The following is a 23,315-nucleotide window of genomic DNA, read 5'->3' on the forward strand; positions in this document are numbered from 1 at the left end:
ACCCCCCCCCCACCCCCGCCAGGCTCCTTCAAAGAATAAAGGATGCTCTCCAGGCTGTGGGGGAGGAAGCTGGGAGCCGGCATCCCCGCAGCCACCTGTCGGAGGCCGGACCACATCAGCACCACAGGGTCCGAGTCAGAGCACGTGACTCAGCACAAGAGCCAAAGGGTGGAAGCGACCCAAGTGTCCATCCGTGGATGCATGGGTGAACAAAATGTGGCTTACACAGGCAATGGGGTATGACCCGGCCTTAACAGGAAGGAAATTCTCACCCAAGCGACAGCATGGCTGAACCCTGAGGACGTTACACCAGTGAAAGAAGCCGGTTGCCACCGGACAAACACTGTGTGATTCCACTTGTATGGGGTCCCCTGAGCCGTCAGATTCATAGAGAGAGTAGGATGGGGCTTTCCAGGGGCCGCGGCAGGGGATGGGGAGTTTGTGTCTACTGAGTACAGTCTCAGTTTGGGAAGATGGAAAAGTTCTGGAGGTGGATGGTGTAATGGATACACAACATTGTGAATGTACTTAAGGCCACTGAACTGCGCACTGAACGACGGCAAAATGGTAGATTTCACGTTACGTATGTTTTACCACAATAAAAAAAAAATTAAGGGTGACAGATGCAGCACTCCCCTCCCCTGCCACTGTGGAAAGGCGTCATCACCATGGCAACCGAGGCGCGCATTTCTCAGCTCTTCTTCCTGTGCTCACCACAGAACTTTTCAGTGATGCGTAAATAAACAGATTAAGCAGCAGCCCTCGAGTCTTAGGAAACGCCCTAATACGTAAACCTCGCTGGAGAATTATTTTTCTTTCCTTGGCTGCTACTCAGAGGTGGCCTCTTAGTAAAAGTTGAGAGCTAAAAATTCTCTCAGCGAGTCTCTGTTTCAACCCCGTGCTTTCACATGTGAGGAAACAGAAGCCCCAGCGCTTGGCATGCTCGGTTCGCAGGGGATTTTGTGTCAGGACCAGAGCCCTCCAGCCCCCAGAGGCTTGCTCTTTCCAGGAGGCCCCAGTAGAAAGAGGGTTTCTTTGTTCCTTTGTCCACTTCTGTTTGCTGAGCCAAACTGCCAGAAGCTTTGGGGAATCAAGTAGAAGTTTTTCTTTTTTCCTCCAAAAACTTAATATCTAGCTGGAGACCTGGAGACGTAAGATGGATGTAGGGAGAAGGCCAGACTCCCCTACGCGGAGATCTCCAACTGGGAAATTCACGGAATGACATAATGTTGCCATCACCAACTTTGGGCCAAATAATGATAGACCGTGTTAAATGGACTTATTTTATTTTATAAATTAACATACAGTAAAATTGGGTTGTTTCTGGTGTACACGTCTGTGAATTTTAACACACGTGTAGTTTCATGTGGCTGCCACCACAATGAGGGTACATCACCCCAAAACCTCCCTCCCACTTCACACCACACCCTTCCCTCCCCCATTCCTGACCCCTGACAACCACTGCTCTGGTCACCCTCCCTGTAGTGTACTCTTTTGAAGAAAGTCACATGTATGAGATCATACTGTATGAAATCTTTTTGGAATGGCTTCTTTCACTCAGTACAATGCCTTGGAGATGGCTCTGAGTTGTTGCTCCTTTTTACTACTGCGTAGTATTCTGTTGCACGGATGTACCACAGTCTGTTTATCCCTTTACTCAGTGACGAACATTTGGGTTGTTTGCAGAGTTGGTGATTACAAATTGAGCTGCTATAAACATTCATGTACAGGTTTTTGTGTGATCGTAAGTTTTCACTTAAGATTCAAATTATTTCCATCAAAAGATTGGAGACCAACATATTCATTACAAAAATCACTTCCAAAACTATGTAGTTTTTCTTTTATCATTCAAAGCAGGAAGTGGGATTGCTGGGTCATATGGTAAGTATTGATACATGGTTAGCTTTATAATAACTGTCAAATTGTTTTCCAGAGTGAGGGTACCATTTTGCATTCCCACCAGCAAAGCATGAGAGTTCCAGTTGCACTGCATCCTAGGCAGCACTTAGTATTGTCACTATCCTTTATTTTAGCCATTCTAATAGGGGTGTAGTGGTGTCTCCTGATGGTTTTGATTTGCATCTTACTAAGAGCTAATGATGCTGGGCATCTTTTCATGTGCTTATTTGCGTTCTGCTCATCCTCTGCAGTGAAGTGTTAAGTGTTTTGTCCAATTTTTTAACCTGGTTGTTTGTTTTTTTACCATTGATTTTTGAGAGTTCTTTACAAGAAGGACTTGTGGTTTCAAGTCTTTTGTCATATATATGATTGGAAATATTTTCTCCATCTGTAGTTTGTCTTTTCATTCTCTTAAAGTGTCTTTTGCAAAACAAAAGTGTTAAATATTGATCAGGTTCAGTTTATCAATTTTGTTTCTTTTATGGATCATGCTTTTGGTGTCAGGTCTATAAACTTATTGGCTACCCTCATGTCATGAAGGTTTTCTTCTATTTTCTCCTGTTTTCTTCTAAAATGCTATACTTTTACAGTGTAGATAGAGATCCATGATCCATTTGGGGTTAATTTTTGTATAGGGTGTGACTTTGGATTGAGGTTCATGTTTTTGGATATGGATGTCCAGTGGTTCCAATACCATATGTTGAAAAGACTATGCTTTCTCCATTGAATTGTCTTTGCACCTTTGTCAAAAATCACCTGGTCCTATTTGTGTGGGTCTATTTTTTGACTCTACTGTGTTCCATTGAGCTATGTGTCTACCCCTCTTCCAGTACGACACTGCCTATAGCTATGTAGGAAATCTTTAAATCAAGTGATGCAGTTCCTCTGATTTTATTCTTCTTTTTCACAGTTGTTTGGCTATTTTGGTTACATATAGTTTCAAGGTTAGTTTTTCTATATCTAAACAAAATCCTGCTAGGATTCTGAGTGGCAGAGCATTACATCTGTAGATCAGTTTGGGAAGAATTGCCATCTTTACTATTCATGGTCTTCTGACACAAGAAGATAGTATGTCTCTCCACTTAAGTCTTCTTCGATTTTCTTCCACCAGCATTTTCTAGTTTTTAGCATAAAGATCCTATACACGCTTTGCTAAGTTTATAACTAATATTTTGTTTCTCTGATGCTATTATATATGGTAGTGCTTTTAAATTTGGGTTTTTTTAACTGTTCATTGCTAATATATAGAAATATGATTGACTAAATGTTCTTCCAGCAACAGACCATTACAACTATAACAATATAGCTATAACTCTACATTAAATTATCTGTGACAACTTATAGCCAAAATTCCAAGTCAGGGTCCTAGTTCAGTCACTCTTCAATGCATATGTTACAAAAGGATTCCATGATGATTGTTCTATTTACTTAAGATCTATTGCATGTGTTGGGCTCTGTATTAAAAGTGATCTAAACTGTCGATGCGTTAATTCAACAGTTAATGCTCATTGCATGCTTAGTCCTGTGCCAAGCGCCATAAATACACTAATTGACTTTTTCATGAACCGTTCTGACCCCAGATTCTGAGAGGTAGAACACAACTTACCAACTTCATGTGTTCCTTAAAAGATTTAAATTACTCTTCCCTCAAAAGATTGGCGACCAATGTATTCATTATAAAAATCACCAAAATATATGCTCTTTCGTTTAGCGTTCAAAGCTGGTACACATGATAAACATGTGAAACGTTATTATTATCTACACGATACTTCATTAACTATGTCACAGCATAAATAAGTTTTAATAATATCAGACCTGCATATAGGACTGAACGTTCATTTATTTAAAAACCTTTTTGTAAAGTTTAAGAAATCTTTCTAGTTTAATCACAGAATGGGTGAATCAAAGTGCACGATGTTTCTGTGACTCAAAATCCAACACAGCCTGCAGAAAAATGGTATATAAAAACAAAAGTAAAGGGACTTCTCCAGTGGTCCAGTGGTTAAGACTCTGCGCTTCCCCTGCAGGGGGCGTGGGTTCAATCCCTGGTCAGAGAACTAAGATCCCACATGCCGTGCAGCGCGGCCAAAAAACAAAAACAAAAACAAACCAAAGTCAGGGCAAATTGTACTAAGTTCTGAGCTGCTTTAATTATTTTTGGCCATTAGGGTGGTATCTAATAAATAACTTCACTTGGCAGATACATTAGACACAGATATTTTTCTTAAAATAAGTAATTTAAACAGTTTCCTAGCTCATCTGTTTTCTTTTATCATTCTTAATTTTATACTCTCTTTTATTGGAGAAGAATGTGTAAGGTGGGCCAGCAGTGACCGAATCTGATTGGTCTGTGAGCTCAGAAAGGCGCTGGCTGAGAGACAACATAGTACAAGGAGAACCAGATTATTTATGTTCTGGCAACCCCAGCAGAGGGAATAAGAGTAAGAAGGATGGGGGTGGGGGTCACCAGTTCCTGAAACACTCCAGCGCTTCCCCTTGAGGGTGACATCTTCAAGTTCAAGTGCGCATGGCGTCCGCTTCTGCCCACGCCATCGTGCCCACATCATAACTCAGTCCCTCGGGCTTCCTCTGTGGGGAGCCAGAATCCTGTGAGGTCCCCGGCCCGGCGCAGGAGAGGGAGGCTGTGACCGTGCCACACGGAAAACAGGTCACGTGCCGAGCCGGCCCAGGTGAGCTGAGAAAGCCGTGCCCAGCAGAGGCCGCAGGAAGGGCACTGCAGACAGCAGAACGCGCGGCCGGGGCGTCGGGAGGGTGGGTGTCGGGCAGCGGGGGGAAGCCTGGGAGGGGCAGGGAGCCACAGGGAAGTGGGAGGGGGCCTTGGCTCCAGTCAGGACCCACAGAAGGATGGACTTCGAGCTCGAAGGCTGAGCAGGGCACGAAAAGTCACAGGGAAGCAGGAGGCCTGGAGGATGTCAAAGGACATTGAGGTGGCTGGTCTACTCAGAGCCAAGACGAGGTCTCAGCAAGTGGAGAAAACCTGGCCATGCCATATGGTGCCAGGTCTCGGGGGCCCCCCGGCTGGAGAAAAGATGTTCAGTTTGTGAAGCAGGCGCAGGGAACGGTTGTGGGGAAGGAGAGGAGGAGAGCATCCTTTGCAAACCCGTCTGGGCTGGAAAGGGAGGGGCCCGAACAGGGCTACCCCAGCCTTGGCCTTAATGTCAATGTGGGGAGAGGACAAATGCAAGGAATATTTTAAAGAAAAACCTACAAGGTTTGTGAACCGAGTCAGTGGGGGAAATAGAGCAGAGAAAGAGGCCAGGGTGACTGCAGGGCTTCAGCCCTGGTGGATGGGGGTAGGAGGACCGTCAGCTGGGGACAGTCATAGACATTAACAGTAACTAGTACCAGAGATAATGCACCTGTAACTACTACTGGGGACAATGCACCTGTAACTAATACCAAGGACAATGCACCTGTAACTAGTACTGGGGACAATGCACCTGTAACTAGTACCAGAGATAATGCACCTGTAACTAGTACCAGAGATAATGCACCTGTAATTACTACTGGGGACAATGCACCTGTAACTAGTACCGGGGACCATGCACCTGTAACTAGTACCAAGGACAATGTATCTATAACTAGAACCAGGTGCAATGTACCTATAACTAGTGCCGGGGACGATGCACTTGTTACTCCAGTGACAACCAGTCAGGGGTGCAGGTATCACCAGTGAAACTAAGCCCATTAAATGCATTAAATTCCCGAGAAGCCCAATTTAGACTTTTCGGTGGCAACAGTGTCTTCTGAACGGGAAGGGTCCTTCCAAACCACAAGCACCGAGCCGGTGATGGGGGAGGTGTGCACGAGGCTTGGCGCATTTACCTGACGGGCTTTCAGGAGATTCCGCTGACCCTCCAGACGTCTCCCGACCCCCTCACGCTCACGACCTCCCACACTCCCGTAGCAGGGGCTGTGCACGAGCACCGTCCTCTCTGCCAGGGCTCCGGGCGAGGCCCCCTCCTCCTGGGGCCACCGGCTCGCAGGCTCTGTCGGCGCTCCTGAAGGTGGAGCCGCGTCCGGGGGGCTGGCGGTGCTCCCTCCGGAGCTTGGCCTTCCCGTCGGGAGGGCTCCCGAGGGGGCGTCTGCAGTGGCCAGGAGGTCAGCCGAGGTGGGACCTGTGGGGACAGCACCGCCCAGACCCCACCCGCCGGGCGGCCTCCTGTGACGTCGGCCGCTTCCTAGCATGAGGTCTCCAAAAGCGTCCGGATCCACAGACGAGCGGAGGGAGGCAGCCTCCCAGACGGCAGAGGGTCCGGCCTGCCCTGAGACCACGCGCTCTGTCTTTCAGGACGGACACCACGCGGCCAGAGCCACCCACTACGGCTCCCTGCCCCCGAAGGCGCAGCACGGCCGGCCCCAAGACGAAAACCCCGTAGTGCACTTCTTCAAGAACATCGTGAGTGGCAGCCACGGGTGGGAGGGGGGGGATTAGAGGGGTGAGGGGCGCCCGGCCCTGCCCCAGTCCACGAGGGCCCGAGTGTGTCCCCAGGTGACACTGAGCTCTGATCCGCAAGGGGTCTGAGTATACCTCCATGTGACACAGCCGTAATCCATGATGGGGGGGGGGTCTGAGTATATCCCCAGGTGACGCCTCCCACTTCCTCAGGGTGAGGTTGGCCTCGGGAGCCCAGGGCCAGCACCGGGTCCCAAGGTCTGAGCTGCATCTGCAGCTTAACTTTGTGTTAAAACTTTGTGTTCTACCAAAGAACTCACTCCTTTTGAGACTAAGCTAGTAGGAGATGCTTAGTTCAAGAATACAAGCTTTGCAAAACTCTGGAGACGGTAAGAAGATCAGGGGTGCGGGGGCAGAAGGGATGAATAGACTAGGAGTGCCCGGGATTCGGGGGCAGCGAATCTCCTCCGAATGGTCCCGTGACGGCGGAGACACCTCACACATCTGTCAAAATCCACGGAATGTACAACACGGAGTCCACACACTTTGGTTAATGTATTGACATTGGCTCAGTTGTCACAAGTGGACCACACGAAAGCCTGGGGTGCTGGGCTCAGGGCAGAGGGGTCGTGAGAACTCCCTGCAATTGCTGTGCAATTTTTCTAGAAGCCTAAAACTGCTCTAAAAAATAAAATCTTAAAAACAAAAGCAAAACCACAGGCTCTAATTATAAACTTTCTGTGCAGCAGACATCTAAGATGGTATTTTCATGTTGATTAGGGAGCTTTAGGAGTCGCACACCTGAGGGTGTCCCTTCTCAGGCTCGAATACCAGGGGCCCTTGACTGCCCACCCCAGAAAGGATGGTGGTGACATTCACTGTCTCCATCACCTGCGACAGGGGTTGTGTCACGGGAGCACACGCCAAGAGGAATCGCCTCTGTGGCTGCAGAGCCTTTGGTGTGTTTCCCATCCTCTCAAACACTTCCTGTGTGCTCTGGAAGATCTAGGTAGCATTGGATACTTTCAAATTCTCAAATCGTATATTCCCCTCTCAACTAAAACAGAACGGGGACGCCGGGCAGAGACTGAGTGGGTGGCTTCTTATACCAATAGATACTAGACCCTCCCAGCAAGCAGGAGCTAGCAGGGAACTAGCAACAAGCTAGGTGACAACAGGAGGTGACATGGTGACACCAGGAGGCTCTCACGAGGAGGGTCAGGGCTGCTGTGACGGAGGGACGCCAGCCCCGCTCACCATTCTCCTGTGTCTTTGCAGGTGACGCCTCGCACACCTCCTCCATCACAAGGAAAGGTAAGACCTGCAAATGTGTTGAGTCATCATCACTTTACAGCCCTTCCCTGAAATCCCCAAACGGATCAAAAAGAGGGCTGGACTCAGAGCTCCCTGACTTCATCCCAAAATGTCTTGCCACGTGGAGCCCACGTAGGACAGGCTGAGACGTGTGTGACACCCCTTCCCGCCTGCTGCCGCGCAGACAGCGCTCGCCATCCCAGCTCCCTTCCCTCTCAACCCCAATCTGAAATCCTCCCTGGGCAGCTCCCGGGGGCCACGGCCAACCACAGGATAGGGCGCGTGTGCCGAAACCTGTTTGCCATCTCAGCACTGTGTTGTCCTGACTGTGTTTCCTGTTTGGTGGAGAGAACGTTTTTCCCACACTGATCACCATGTCCCTCTTTTTCTTTTCCTCACACAGGGGCGAGGACTGTCCCTCAGCAGATTTAGCTGGGTAGGTGACAAATGCACGTCCACCTGTTGCCTCTCCTTCCTCACGGCCACTCAGCTGTTCTGTTCTGCTCTGTTTCAGTTGCTCTCTGGGCCCACCTTCCTTCCCATCCCACCCAGCTTGTCCCCCGCTGCTTCCGCCGCAGCCGGTCCTTCCTTCCAGCTGGGTTCACGCTCCTGTTTCCATGACCCAGGGCCCAGGCACCAAAGGGCTCCTAGGAGACTCCCCTGGGCTCCTCCCCAGGGAAGGAGCGACCCCATGTATGAGAAAATTCCTGATTTCCTTCCAAAACGGCAGATGAGGAAAAATGGGTCCCTGCAGTCCACGTGTGGACCTGTCCAAATAGCCAGCACTCCCTCCCCTGCCAGATGTTGACATTTTGTGGAGAAAAAATGATTCTGCTAACGAGACAAAAAGATGCTAAATTCAGTCATTCAGTTTATAACCTAAGTGATCCAAAAGATTTTGGCTTGGGTTTTGATTTAGTCATAACTAAAGCTTGGATATCAAGCCATCCAGGAAAACCTTTTTAGGAGTTTCTGAGAAGATTTTAAAGAAAATTAAAATCTTCGTTTAACCCATGAAGATTTTAAATGGCTGATTTGTTCACTTCCTAGTAAAATTTGGTGTCTGAGCCAACTTTAAATGCCTGTCTGTATTTTAACTAAATCTATCGACCATACTTACTAGCAAATACTAGATAGAGTTCTTACTTTATAAAATTTCCAGAATAAAAAGAGAACCACTAACCTATAGGCCAGGAACTGTGTGTGTTTTGGAGACACAGTATCCTTAGAAACACATCCTCCAATATTCTTGGAGACACAATATATCTCTAGGGCAGAGCATACATATCCTTGATACCCAATTAATAAGCATCATAGAAATGAATGAATGACTTTAGAAAGGAAGGAAGGAAGGAAGGGAGGGAGGAGGGAGGCGGGGAGACACCCTCAGAGAAAAGGCAGGGAAGGCTTCCATAAACTGCCCCAACACATCATTACGTTGAAGTATGAACTGAGATATTTGCTGGAACATTTTATACAAATACGCGTGAGCGTTTTCCTGACCTAATGAATTTGCCGAAAGGTGACGATAACGAAGGGAATAGACACAGGCCAGCCCTCAGGGACAATTAATGATTGACTTTCTGTGCCAGCAGGAGACAAAGATGATGTTGAAGAATGAGATCCATTTTTGACCCAGAAATCTGATTTTAGTAACCTCTTGAGCTGCCTCCTAACCTTCTAGGCGTGAACCAGGGCGAAGCCATCGGCGAACGTGGAGTGATGGGAGGGGAAAAGACCATGTTTCTTCCAGTCGTTTAAAGGCCACTTCAGCCCGGCAGCTAACAGCACGGCCTTTGCATGCCTCTCACGTCTCCGTTTGGTCCCACTAATGTCTGTTAATTTTCTCTTTTTTTCCAAAGTAAAATCCTGCTCCGTATTCCGTGAGCTGGTTTGTCGGTTTCCTAGAGCCACAGGACTGTCTTCCCGTTTGGAGTTCCTGAAAGTCCCACCATTTTTCTAAACTTATGTTGCATGTTTTTTGGTAAATTCTAGGTTGTCCAAAGATATAAGTGACCAAGAGTTTGAAAGGAGAAAATTTAAGCAGATTATTAATCTGAAAACCAATCCTTGAATTTCATTCTCAGAAGCTCTTTATTTTTGGAGAAAACAACAGAGTAAGAGAACGATTTAGCACTTGCATGGGAAAGCATGGATCTCTACAACTCTTGTGTCTGTCCTTTGGCTCAGTCCTCTTTAACCATCCCCCGACTCTGGACCACGATGGAGCGAGCGTGTCCATGGAAACCTCTGGGATTCAAGGGCAGTTCTGGGCTCCTCTCCTACGTGGTCTTGGATCTTCACTGCCCCTGTCCCTTGCACACTTGATAACCCTTGACACCAAACCTTCACATGAAAGTAGCTGAGTGGCCAATGTCTGTTCCCAAACCTGGGCTGAAGAGAAGTAGCTTGGGGGTGCAGGGCAGGGGGTGTGCCTGGACAGATGGCCCTGGTCCAGCTTCAGTCCAGACACGAGAGCGGTGGACTGGAGGAATCTGGAAGCTTCTGGAGCCTAAACCAGAGGGAGAGATCCCATGGTTTCCCAAGCTCCTTCCAGCCCTAAGGCACTCTCATGAAACTGGAAAGCGCTGCAGCCTGAGGCAAAGGGTTCTGGCGTCTGGATCAGGAGACGGTTTTATTTTGTGTATAGGATTCTCAGGAGAGGCCAGACAGAGAGCTTCCTACTTCTTGTTGGCGAAACGTGAAGTGAGACCTCAGAGCCTGTCCGTTGCATAAGATCCGTGACGCAGACAGGATGTGTGGTTCGCCCCCCGAGGAATGTCGCACCCCAGGCTGGACACCCGTTACCCCCAAAGGCTAACATTCCTTGTGTCTGAGCACCAGAGTTTCCCCCACTCCTTTTTTGTGTTCACAGTGGAAGTTTCCCTTTGAAGCTAAAGCGCATTAGAATGCAGACTGGTCCTAGAGACACACATATCCTTACCTTTCAGTAATCACTTGTCATTGCTACGTGTCACGAAGACAACTTTCTCCATCTTCCCTGAAGTGAGAGGGGGCTCCCGGGGCAGCTGGAGACCGGGCTGGGGGCTGCTGGGGGAAGCCCCCTTCCCATAACAGCAAGCTCGAAAGTTCAGAGCCGCAGGCTCCATTCTCAGAGCAGAGCATCCATTATCCCCATTTTATAGAAGAGAAAACCGAAGCTCAGAGAGGTTCCGACACTTGCCCAAGGTCACACAGCCAGGGCGTGGGGTTGCTGAGACCCATCCAGGTGGCTGGCTCTGGGGTTGTGCCCAGGTGCACGGCCTGGGGGACAGGGCTTCCCATCTGGGACCCACCCCCTCCCCTCTACGGTGACCAGCTCCCAGCCCAGAGCCCCGGGAAGGACCCTGGTCCCAGTTCACCATCCACACTCAGGGCACCCAGGCCGCGGCCAGGGGAGCTGGTCCTGGTCGTCCTGGAGAGGCTCCTCCAGGCTGGAGAATTGGGAATTTTGCCTTTGCACGTTAGAAAGGTAGGAGCCCCCAAATTTCACAAAGTCTGAAGGCTGCCGACGCCTCCAGGGAAGCAGACGGGAAGGGTCTGTGCCGCCCAGGCCGGACGGACGGACTGAGAGCGGCCGTCCTCTCTTGCAGGGAGCCGAGGGCCAGAAGCCGGGATTCGGTTACGGGGGCAGAGCTTCCGACTACAAATCGGCTCACAAGGGCCTCAAGGGGCACGATGCCCAGGGCACGCTTTCCAGAATCTTCAAGCTGGTAAGGCACCTTCTCAAGGCGGGCGGCACGGGGCGGGTTCGGGGACAGGGCTGGGACTGCCAGCCTCTGGCCCGTCCCCGCGCCGCTTCTCCGCAGTCAGAGCCCCACGTGCCATCCCTGCCTGGGCAGGCGCTTCTCCAGGGCCCGCCTGGCCAGGTGCGGCGCTGGGCGCCAGGCCGGGGCTCCTCGGGGAGCTTGCGGACGACGGGGTCGCCGTGGTCACAGCCGGGCCCGGGAGGCACGGGGCCTGGAGGGTCAGGCGGCGTCCTGGCCAGACAGCAGCACCTCCGTCCCTGAGGGAGCCGACAGCAGCCAAGGGGACACGAGGGGACGACGGCTGGATGGGTGAGAGGCCCCGGGGACCACGGGCACCCGTCCCAGCGGTTAACACGGACCCAGGTCCCCGTCCGTCAGTGAGTGACCTGGGCCCCCGGGCTCCCTGAGGCTCGGCTTGTGCTCCGGACGACGGGGTGACGGACGTGTGGCCGGAGCCGCTGTGACGGTGGGGCGGGTACAACGCCCTCTGCCTGGCCCCCCCGCTGGTGACAAGACGGCCTCGCTCGGAGCGCCCGACATCTCAGGAGGGGCTCTGACGGGACGGGCGCCATCACCCCGGGCCGGAGCCGCACGTTAGAGGGAAGGGAAGGTCTGGACTCGGGGTGGGGGGACCGGCAGTGGCCCTTCCCCCCAGGCCTCTCAGAGCCTCCCCCTCGGAGACGCGAGGCCGCAGCTCCCTCCCGGGGGAGGTCGGGGCGCCCACGTGCAGGGCTGCCTTCTGACCGAGGCCAAGCTCACCCGTGAGGAAGCCGGGCAGCCCGGAGCCGGAAGGGCCTCGAGAGACGGGCTGAGGGCAGTGGGCTCCGCCCCTGCGCCCCGGGCTCCGCGGGGTCCCCTCCTCGGGCCGCCGTTCGGAGCGACCCGCTTCTGCCCCTCCCGGGCCATGACTAAGCCCGAGGCGACTTCCAGGTGGCAGGAGGGGCGCGTGTGGCCCCCGATCGCTCGCTCTCTGCCGGTCGCAGAAGCGTCCCGGGCCCGCTGACGGCTCCTCGCAGGAAGGTCACAGAGCCCGGGGCACGGGGCGCGTCCTCGGAAACGCGCCGCCACCGCCTGAGGCTTGGGGCCCCGAGAGCCGCGGGAAGGGGCTTCGCGGCGGTGGCGGAGGCCTCGGGACTGACACAGTGACGGGCTTGCTCCGGGGGGGGCGCCGGGGGCCCTCGGGCGGCAGCCCTGTGGTCCCGCGGGTTCTGCCCCCGGCTTTGCTGAGCGCCCGCTCCGTGCGGTGTCACGTGCGGGCGAAGCCTTACGCGCAGGCCGCCGCCTCGTGAAGGAGCCGTGTCGTCCTGACGGGCGGGCGACAGAAAACACACGGTGCCTGCTGGGGGGAGGTGGGGGGGAGGCGGGATGGGCTGAGCGCGAACGTGCCCCTCTGTGTCCTCCAGGCCACCGGGATTCCAGGCGGGGCGCCAGACACGGCCCGGCGGGGCGGGTGGCGGGCGCAGGGACGCGAAGGGGCAGAGGGGCTGGCCTGGCACGGGGACAGGGCTCCCGGTGGACCGCTGACGGAGCACGGGGAGGCCTGACCGGGTCCCGGAGGAGGGAGGCGGCCGCGGCCGCGGCACCGAGTGAATGGTCGGAGGGGTAAGGGGCACCCCCCACAGAGGGTCCCGCGACCCTCCTGAGCGCTCTGACCTTGGCCCCGAATGGGGAGGTCCCCGGGATCTAGTGACACAGTGTGACTTATGTTCTAATGTTGAAAGACCATCTGGCAGAAACTAGCAAAAACGGGACCGGATTTTGCCCTTCCTGGACCGGAGAGCAAGGAAGACCGTGTGCATTTCCGCGGCTGCCCATCCAGGGCTTTGACGGCTGAGCCCAGGTTCCAGCCACGTGTCAGCTTTGCAGGCTCAGAGCTGGAAGGGGGTCGGGAGTCGGGATGACCCCGTGGAGCCATGGTGAGCCTACCGTGCCGCCGGGGCCGTGTCCCCGCAGATTTGAGGCGCCAGGAGGGCACCTGCCATCCCTGGCACAGAACCGTGTTCACAGGGCAGCTGGGCAGGGACAAACGTCACCGTGTTCGGGTCCCGTGTTTTCTCGTCAGAGTAACAGCCCAGCCGCCACTTCCGCTGACTCTTCATCCAAACAGGCCATCACTTCCCTGCCGACATCCAACTATGACCAAAGCCCTGACCGCTAAGAGGGTCCAGTCAACTCCTCTTCCAGCTGGAAGAAACGTCATACGGAAGACGGACGCCAGTGAGGAAAAGGTAGAGCCCATCTGTTATGACAGGAGCGGCGTTGTAAGCACATGACACCCACGATGCGCTCAGCACCGCCGGATGCTCACTGCGGGTAAAGGAAAGCCGTGATCCGGCCGCAGGAGGGGAGCCAGATGCTCGGTCCCCGGACTTGGACCGTCCTGCGTCCTCGAGCATCATGGTGTCAGCATCGCAGGCAAACGCAGCCCGATTCTCACCCCGTGTGGCGGCTTCCTCCCCCCGTGTCCTCAGTCTGGCGGCCACCTGGGGGAGGCGGGAGTTTCCTCGGACTCCTGTCCCAGGTGTTTGTGGGCTCGGATGAGAATGGGAGCGTCTCCTGGGGAACACCTGCTGGGGTCACAGCAGGTCACAACGTGATTTAACATGAGAAGCTCCCGCGGTACGTGGCGTGGTCGTGTCACCAGGAGATATGACAGCCCCGTGTGCCCTGTCTCAAGGGCTCAGTCACCACCAGCAAAGCACAACGGCTCCTCAACCTGAATCACCTCTGACCTCTGACCTGCAGAAGTGGGCTTCCGACTTGGTTCATTAAAACGTCGAGATTCTACAATTTATGGTGGAAAGATTTGGTCAGGAACCCAAAGACTCATTGATTGGTCACCTAATCTTTAATTCAATATCGAGTCCCATGTGTGGTGTATCTGGTGGTCGGGATATACACACGGCACGGATGGACCCCATGACCCAGATTCTGGAAGATGCTGGACACTTGTGGGTGATGTGAAGCAGGACTCAGCTTTGAGGAGCCTTAGTCTCCTCAAGAAAAACCTTAAATACGTGAAGTGAGTGATGAGTAAACCATGGCTAAGTTGGTTAATGTCAGATAAAATGCAGGGACTTCCCTGGTGGCGCAGTGGTTAAGAATCCGCCTGCCAATGCAGGGGACACGGATTCGATTCCCGGTCCGTGAAGATCCCACATGCCGCGGAGCAACTAAGCCCGTACACCACAACTACTGAGCCTGCGCTCTAGAGCCCGCGAGCCACAACTACTGAGCCCATGTGCCACAGCTACTGAAGCCCATGCGCCTAGAGCCCGTGCTCCGCAACAAGAGAAGCCACCGCAACGAGAAGCCCGCGCACCACATCAAAGAGTAGCCCCCACTCGCCGCAACTAGAGAAAGCCCGCGGAGCAATGAAGACCCAATGCAGCCAAAAAACACAAACACAAAAACAAACAAACAAACAAATAAAAAAACCATAGGCAGGACCCACTCTTCAAAATGTCAATTCTGAGGCAAATCTGATAAGGAAATAAATTCTACCCCAAACGTCCAAGCAACAGAGACCATCACGATCTACGTGTCTCGATTCTGAAACGTAGCAGCGAGACAGCGAGGATGCAGACCCCGGAGGAGCTCTGGGTCTAAACCCGGAACTGCAGGGTTTCCACCAGTGACCCAAGCCTGGCCAGGAGGTTGCCTGCAATGCCCAGACCATTTCTGTGTCCCCCCAGACTTCTGAACAAGAATGTCCCAGGGCTGAACCCAGACGTCTGCAGTTAGGACGATTTCCCTCCTCATCAGGGGTTCTAACCCCTTTGGCTGGCTGACTTTGGGGAAATCACGCAACCTCTCTGAGCTTTGGCTACTTCGACCAGGCAAGGGGGATGCTAACGCCGCCTTCCTCCAGGCTGGCTTGCTCGTTCACAAGAGGAAGCAGATGTCACGGATTTAGCTCGCGGGAGACGCTCAATAAATTGTAGGCACAATGATAGAAAATAAAACCCCCAAATTTGCCATTTTTCATTTCACAAGGAGCCCCGAGGACATTCAGTGGCGTCTCCCGTGAACTGTCTGGCCAAGGGTGTGGGGAACTGAATCCGTCTCAGCACAGGTGTACTTTGTCAGATGGGGCCGTGGTTCTGCTCCTGCGCAGGAATAATTCACACTTTCGAGGGAGCCCTAACAGGTTAATCTGCGGGAAATTCAGGGCAAGGTGGGCCAGGGCAGACTGGATCAGGGCTTCTCTGGCAGCGGCTCTGAGGACCAAGCACGCAAAGCTGAGCCGGGCTCACACGGGACTGGACCCGAGTCCCTGCTGAGGAGGGTGGCCCTGAGGCAGAGGTGACAAAGCCCCTTCCCTGGGAGGGAGCATCTCTGGGTGATTCCTCATACCTTCAGAGGCTAGAATTCCACAAACCTTCTCACTTGTGAAAATAAAATTCCTCCGGTGAGTTGTTCAGCAACATAGGGATGTTTCTGGAAAAAGCAAAACCCCAAGAAATCAGAACTACCATCTCTCTGGCTGACTGCGTTAATTATAAGGATCTGGGGCCCTCGTGCTTCCGTCACCTTATTTCTGGTAACGTGAGGGACGGAGGCGTGGACGAGGTCAGGTCAATCGGTGCCCGTCTGTCATCTGGTCAACAGGGTATTTCATGTCTATCTTGCTCTCTGGGGGCTCACAGTATCAAGGGAATCTTTGAGAGATCAAATTTTCATCCATAACCTAAGAGAAAAGGGAAATCCAAAGAGACTAAAATTTGAATGAAAATTCAAAGGCAAAAAAAAAAAAGCGCCCTTTTCCGAGTTAATCTAAGTGACATCTGGGGTGACAAGTGCCACCTTCTCCAAGCCGATGCCCGGCCACGCTCCCTGGACGCAGTTGTCCCCGCCCAGCCGTCTCCACCTCCACGACTGCCAACTCTTGTTTTTTTTCATTGCAAATTGTATTTGTCCAGAAAACATGTCAATTCACATGTTTTAAGACCCTGAGCTCGGAGTTAGTGGCCGGCCCCTCCGGGAGGCTGGTTTTCTTGGTGACGCAGAAGAGGGCTCACGGGAGGGGACTGTCCCCGGGGAGACCAGCTGAGCAGTGGCCCCTCCCTGGCAGCCCAAGCAAGGGTGTGCCCGTCACGTCAGCACCTCAGCTCCCACAGAGGGGCTTGTCCCTGTCATCGTTCACGGGCCGCTTCCCTCGGTCCCCGGGATCTCAGCCGAGGAAACGAGCTGCTTCGAAACCTGGGAATATATCAGCTGAGATTTTCACGCCCAGAAAATGCAACGTTCTCAGACGAGACCCCAACTCTCTGCGTCCTGTTTGCCCTGTGGCACTTGGAGGTCCGACGGGCTAAAGGATGCTGGAGACGTGGGGTCAAAGACTTGCCCCGTGCGACATCATTTCCAGCAACAGACCCAGAGGAAAGAGGTCCCATGGCTGGCGACCCGGTGACCGCAAGGAAGCGGGGCGGCCGGGCGGCGCGGGCCCTCCTAACCCTCTGTTTCCTTTTCTCAGGGAGGACGAGACGGCCGTTCGGGGTCCCCAATGGCGAGACGCTGAAGCCCTGCCCCGTGTCCCGGAATCCCGTCCGTCCCCAGCTTCTTAACACAACTGCCTGGAAGTTAACCGCGAGCCATAGATCCCTAGTGTAGCCGCTGCCCCCTAACCCTGGCGACAGCGCACAGCAGGCCCCGCGCGCGGCCTGCCGGCTTCTGGCCGGCCGCCCCGCTGTCCCCTCGCCCTTGGAGATCAGTGACGTCCCCCGAGCGCCGGGGCCGGCGACCCTCCCCCGTCGCCGCCCCCCGTCCCGCGATGGCCCGGGGCGCGGCCCTGGGGACCACCGCGCGGGGCGCGCAGACCGTGCGGCTCCGAGCTTCCTTTGGTTTCTTTCCCGGCCTCCGCTGCTCGCCCCCCGAAGCCCTTCCCCTTCTAACCGATCGGCTGGGCGCGGAGCGGCTTGGCGGCGGGCGCTTTGGTACGTGACAGGCGGGCGGGCAGCGGGGACTGTCCCGCGTGGTGGCCGCGGCTCACACACCCGGATGAGCCGGATCGGCGCGGGCGGAGAGGGCGCGCGGGGGCAGAGTCGGGCCGGGCTCTTCTGGGAAACCGGGCGGCGACGGCACAGGCTCGGCGGGCAGCAGAGCGGCCTCGCCACGACCTGTTTCCACCTGAGCCCGGCGGCCGGCCGGGAGGTGGCGCAGCTCGGAGCGGTGGCAGGAGTTTCCGGGGAGCCTCGCGGTGGCAGGCTGGTCACCGTGAGCGCGAAGGTGACAGGTGGCGTAGCTCAGCACGGCGGTGCACACGGCAAACACTAACCACCCCCCCAACCCCCGGCGGAAACGTAACCGTCCCGCCCGCTTCCTCCCGGAAACCCACTGACGACGAGTACGCTGGCCTTTCTGGAATCGCCAGCCGAGCACGTGGGGATGGGCAGAGGTCCTCCAATCCCGCTCTTTCCTAACGCGAGCTGACATCTGCGCTCCCCCCGGCCCCCCGTAACCTACTGATTCCCGCCTTTTGAGTTCAGCATCTCTCCCACAAGCCCTCCAAGGAGCCCCGCACACTGGCGTCAGCCCCCCTAGGACGGAGATGAGGACTAGTCAACGTAACGCCCAAACGCGACTCTTTAATCCGCTTCTAATTCTGAATGTTTCGTGTGGGTTTAATATAATGTCTATTAATATATAGCCTCAATGATGAGAGGATAAGAAAAAAAAAAAAGGAAGAAAACTTCCGAAACAAAACCTCCAAACTGCTCCACACACACACACACACACACACACACACACACACACTGCATCTTTGAGCTGTTGACTGAGTGACCTCCATTTGTGGCTACACCCAACAGCAAGAGCTGTGACCCTGGGTCTCGTGGAAAGTAAGCACTGTTCTTGAATATTGAAATAAAATAATACACTTTCAATGATACTTGCATGGCCGTCTTCTTTGGCTTTTATTCTGGTCTGTGGAATGCGGGCCCACGTAGAGCAAAACTCAGAGCTGATGGGAGTAGGCGTCTTACTGTCACAGGACAGAGCTGCCTCTCGGCACCTGTTTGAGGAGGTGAGTTACCATCAGATGGTTTGTGTATCAATAAGAGAAAGTGGAGTAGAGGCCGCTGTTAGGACACTGAGTCTCTGACTCACAAGGAAAATAATTTTTAATTTACCTTTAAACAATCCTTTAGAGTATATTTACATTTCACTATCTTACCAGCATACCAGTCCCCGTTAACTTGAACTGAAGAATCTTTGAAAAATGACTTTTTGCCACGCAGAGACGATGACAAAGATAAGTGATACTGGAAATTTTATGTATAGTTGCTTTTCGTTACAAGAATCATCTTTCAAAAAGGTAAATGGAAATCTTTTGTTTTGCTTTTAACAAACCACTGGTTCCATTCCGTCTCAGGAGCAGCCCTGAGAAACTCACAAATCCCAGCAAGGGAAGCGCCCTCCCCGTCGACTGTGGGGTGACACCGGCCATCCTCAGGGAGCACCCAGGCTCAAGCGTGCCGTGCACTTCCAATCCGACAATAAAAGCCCCCCCCCCCCCGCCCGGTAGCCTGAGGCCCCATCCACGGGGTAGATAGACTCCAAGCCATGCCAACCCCCAAACCCCTTCAGACGGAGGAATTTGGAAAAGCATGCAAAGACATCACATCTTTTCAGTTCTGCTCTTCCAGTTGGCAAGTCTATTTTAGTGTTACATATATAGAAAATGCATTAAATGGTAAACCAAGGGGTGTCCTAGAATAACAGCGTTTCCCATGATAATGTGATACTAAAATAAAACGACGCAAAATAGGAAATGAACCACGGAAGGGGTGTTCTCACTGAGCATTTATCCAAAGCGGTCTGCATTACCCGCCCCCTCAAGTTGAAGGAAATTAGTTTACCAGGCGGAGCGCCAAGAGAAGGGGGTGCTGGAACCCCAGCCGGGACACTCTTCCTCATCTCACTGTGCTCACCCCGAGGACCATCGCTCGCAGGGTCTAGAGGTATCGGGAGGGTCTACTGAACCAAGAAAGGCTCTTCCCACCAGGACAGGAAACCACAGTGATCACGCTTTCCAAGATATCGTATCAATCTGCACAGCCGCCTCCATGCCACTCGGTCCAGACCGAGAACCGTATGTGGCCTGCTGTCCATCCGGGCAGAGGATGGTCCGAGGAGCTGGCCCAGGGTGCCCAGCCCAGCGGGAACAACCTCTGGAGGGAGGGTCGAGGTCGGGAGCAGGTCAGAGGTTAGCGGAGAGGATGTCGGCTCAATCCATGGGGCTGGCTTTATAACTCGGGTGCAGGCTGTAAATTGGAATTGGGATTTTGGGAGGAGAGAGAACTGGGGCCTGAGGAAAACACTGAAATAGGGAAAGAAAAGCCTTCCTGTAGCAACTGAAAACGAGAGACCCAAGCCTTTAATTAAGTCTATTAGGGCTGTCTTAACACTATACCACCGGCTGGGGGGCTGAAACAATATTTTCTTTGCTCGGGGTTCTGGAGGCCGGAAGCCCACGGCCAAGGTGCTGGCAGGGCGATTCTGGGGAGGCCGCTCTCCTTGGGCCACCCTCCAGATGCCGCCTGCCTGCTGGGTCCCCGCGGCCTCTCCTCTGGGCACATGACACGCTGCTGGTGTCTCTCCTTATGAGGGTACCAGCCCTCACCCTGATGACCGCCCTTAAACCCTAATTAGCTCCTAGAAGTCCTGTCACATTGGGAGTGAAGGCTCCAACAGATGGATTCGTGTAGGGAGGGACACCAGTCAATTCACAGCAGGTGTGTGTTTCTCGTGCAGCGACAAATATGTCCGAGACCCCCACGTGGCAAGAATTTTAATTAAACCACAGGACTTTGCAGTGAGTATGCTTCCTTCTTTCCCCAAAAACGTAACATGAAGTGAAGCATCTCAGTGCATTTTCTATGGCGATTTTTCTCTTGTAAATAGCAAATAGTCAGGGAATCCTAAGCAAAGCGGCGTAAGGAGGAGGTGAGCAATCACAGCCCGGTGAAGCCGAGGGACGGGTAACCACCGCGGGGTGTTCACTCCAGTGCACGACCCTGGAGCAACGTCCTTTGACGGCATTTGCCCTGGAAGCAGAATCAACCACCTAACTTTCGAGAAACATGCTGATTTCAGTCGGGCTCTTGCTTGCCTCCCAGACAATCTTGACTTTGTCCCCAGGGGGGAGGGTGACAGGTCCTCCTCTCACAGCCTCCTCTCAGCTCGACTTCCCCCCCACCGTGAATGAACAACCGGAAGGCACGGCAGGGCGGGGGCAGGGCGGCTGCTGAACCGGCTCCCAGACGCCAGGGTAACGGGAGCCACGGGGACATGGGGAGGGGCGTCCCTGGTGAAGAGGGTGGAGGTGCCGGCATGACCCTGCGCCTGGTCTGCTGCGTGAAGATCTTATCCTTCCCACGTTCAGCAGCACCGGAAAGGGGTCTTTGGCGAAGAGTATATGAAGGTTTCTTTGTGCCACTCTCGCAACTTGTCTGTAAATCTGAAACTGCTTCGAAGAGTTTACACAAGAAGGATAAAGATTTCGGACTACTAAACCTGAGAAAGAGAATTCAGAGAGAACCTAGAGAACAGTGCGTGGTGACGAGGGGGCAGAGGGCCAGCTGCTGTCCGCCTCTGGCCGAGATAACATCAAGATGAGCTACTTCGCGTTAACCTGTAAGAACTTCTTCCCCTGAAGCCGGTTAGCAGGGTGACCTGCAATTTCTCTGTTCTGATACTGAACTAGTGGCGCAGAACCATCTCTTCTGGTCGGTCGAGAATTTAAAAATCAGGGAAGCCCCTGCTTACTGGCAGAAAGGAGAGGGTGGGGCCGTGTGCTGCCCCGTTGTCCACTTCTTCCTTAGAGAGCAGAGGGGTTTAGCACTTTAAAGGCGCTGTGTGACAGTAACGCATCCTCAGTGACAGGGACAACACTGTGGATGATGCAGAATAAATTAATCATTGACACGTGTAAGAACAATTTTCCATTCATAGAGTACGCTGAGCCAGGAACACACTGCCAACAACTGCGAAACGTGGGAAGTTCTCCCCACCTGCCGGCTTAGAAGAAGACCCGCCGGCTTCCCGGGCGCCGGCAGGAGACCGAGGCTCCTGGGCCAGAGAGCAGGGGTTGGCAACTCACAGCAGGAGGAGGCACCAGAGCTCCGGCGTCTGTGTGGACACCCCAGGCCCCAACCTCCACACGCAGCCCAAAGCGGGCCAGGTGATGCCTGCACGCAGGGTGTCGTGTCCTGGGAGAAGAAGCAGGGCTTTGGGAACCCGAGTCTCCAATAAACACACAGCAAGCCGGCCTGACCTTTGCCTCGGTGAGACATACCTTGATTACACGGGTCAGTAAGAAAAGCATCGCTTGGCTCTGGAGGAAGACGTCCTCTCTCCCGAGGTCGTATTCTCTTCAAACTGCCTTGAAGAGATCGTGGGGCAGAGGTGGCCAGTGCTTTACCCCTAAGACTTGCAGAAATGAGACAGACCCCTGGAGAACTACCTCCCGATACACCACAGCACACTGGCTAAGAATAGGTCCTCGAGCTGGGAAGGAAGACATCTAATCAACTAATTTTACAGACCAGAGAAGTGAACCGAGCTGCCCAAAGACAGGCGGCCCGTCAGCGCCCTGGCTGATCTGACCTGAGGCCCCAAGGCCTGACTCCCCAGCTCTGCCCAAGCCCAAGACGCACCGTAAACTCATGCCCTTGACTGTGTTTAAATATCAGCAGCAATCTTACACCACCAAAAAGCCACGCATTCTGGAAAAACTCGGCTGGGCCATTTTAAATAGTTGCAATCCACAGCAGAGGAAACAAATGGGCCACAATCTGATCATTTCTGAAAGAACAGCCTCCTTCCCCCACCTGCCGTATTCTAAACATTAATAGAGCAATATTCTTCCTACAAACAAGCAATAAGAACTGCAAACTTCTTACCATTCTCTGAGCAAAGCCCAGGAAAAAATAAAAATCACCTTAGCTATTTCATATTTAGATAAATATTGAGTGACCATCTTTTAATGTTAAAAATGTGTATCTTCATGAGTTATCAATATTCTTCTGCAAAGAGGAAACTCCGTGGGAAGAACAAAAACCCACCTCCTTTTCCGAGTTCCACCCCTGTACTAATGCACGCACCTCTTACGCATAAATACTGGTGTTCTTGTAAAACTCAAGCTCACAAACGGCAATGGGCAGGAATTACAGAATACTGTTCTGGAGAAACACTCGCTAGTTCAATGCTGACACTGGATGAGACGGAAACTTGACGGAAGGATGGGAACTACTCACTTTAGGACCGATTCTCCTCGTTCTGTCAGTAGCGTGCTGTCAGAGGATAAGAAGACGTTTGAGGGACTTCCTGCTGAACTGACAGGCTGAGCCCCATTCTTGCAGGACCCTCCAACCACACGCCTGCCTTTAAGAGGGACAAGGAGAGCCTGGGGCAGGGCGTGGGAGTGCACATTTCTGCAAAGGTGTTTCCATTTGCATCTACCGCCGATCTTACGCAGACGCGGCCGCTTGTGCAGCTCCCTCCTGCTCCCCAGCGCCCTGAGAGCCACATCCCAGGTTCCAGTTCAGTATCATCGGTGGGAAGGGAACACATTCCTCCCGCTTACTTAAGAGCTTCACCGTTACTTTACCACAGAAGACAGTTACAGACAGTCATGCCCTTTCTAAAGGCACTTAAATGACCAGGATACCGCTGAATATGGGCAACAGTGAAAACAACAGACACTGTTACCTAACACGGATGGCCTGCCTGTCATCACACCATATCCTGGTTTTTAGTTTGAAGATCTGCAAATAAACCTTGCAAGGGTAGCGTTCATCAAGTGCAGAGGTACAGGAAAATATCATTAAAGTTCTTTTCTGTAAAAACGTACCTACCTGAGCTTGAAAGGAATTCATGTGCCAAACTATTTTATATTAAATATTTTAAAAGAAAAAAAATTAATCACATTTCCT

At 53.1% G+C, this 23,315-nt stretch overlaps 1 protein-coding gene across 4 annotated transcripts in view; it reads left to right on the plus strand.

The window, feature by feature from the left end:
* MBP (myelin basic protein) overlaps nucleotides 1-16,944 on the plus strand; it is a 116,066-nt gene extending 99,122 nt beyond the window's left edge. For 2 of the 4 annotated variants that reach the window (XM_057526979.1, XM_057526981.1), the window contains 5 exons: nucleotides 6,212-6,319; nucleotides 7,595-7,630; nucleotides 8,034-8,066; nucleotides 11,224-11,343; nucleotides 16,856-16,944. In XM_057526979.1, coding sequence (XP_057382962.1) covers nucleotides 6,212-6,319; nucleotides 7,595-7,630; nucleotides 8,034-8,066; nucleotides 11,224-11,343; nucleotides 16,856-16,900 — 342 coding nt within the window. In that variant the 3' untranslated portion in view covers nucleotides 16,901-16,944. The remainder of the gene's footprint in view (nucleotides 1-6,211; nucleotides 6,320-7,594; nucleotides 7,631-8,033; nucleotides 8,067-11,223; nucleotides 11,344-16,855) is intronic. The other 2 variants (XM_057526980.1, XM_057526982.1) reach the window with 1 other exon arrangement.
* The last annotated feature ends 6,371 nt before the right edge of the window (nucleotides 16,945-23,315 follow it).

This window comes from Balaenoptera acutorostrata, chromosome 13 (assembly GCF_949987535.1).
Source record: "Balaenoptera acutorostrata chromosome 13, mBalAcu1.1, whole genome shotgun sequence".
NCBI lineage: Eukaryota > Metazoa > Chordata > Mammalia > Artiodactyla > Balaenopteridae > Balaenoptera > Balaenoptera acutorostrata.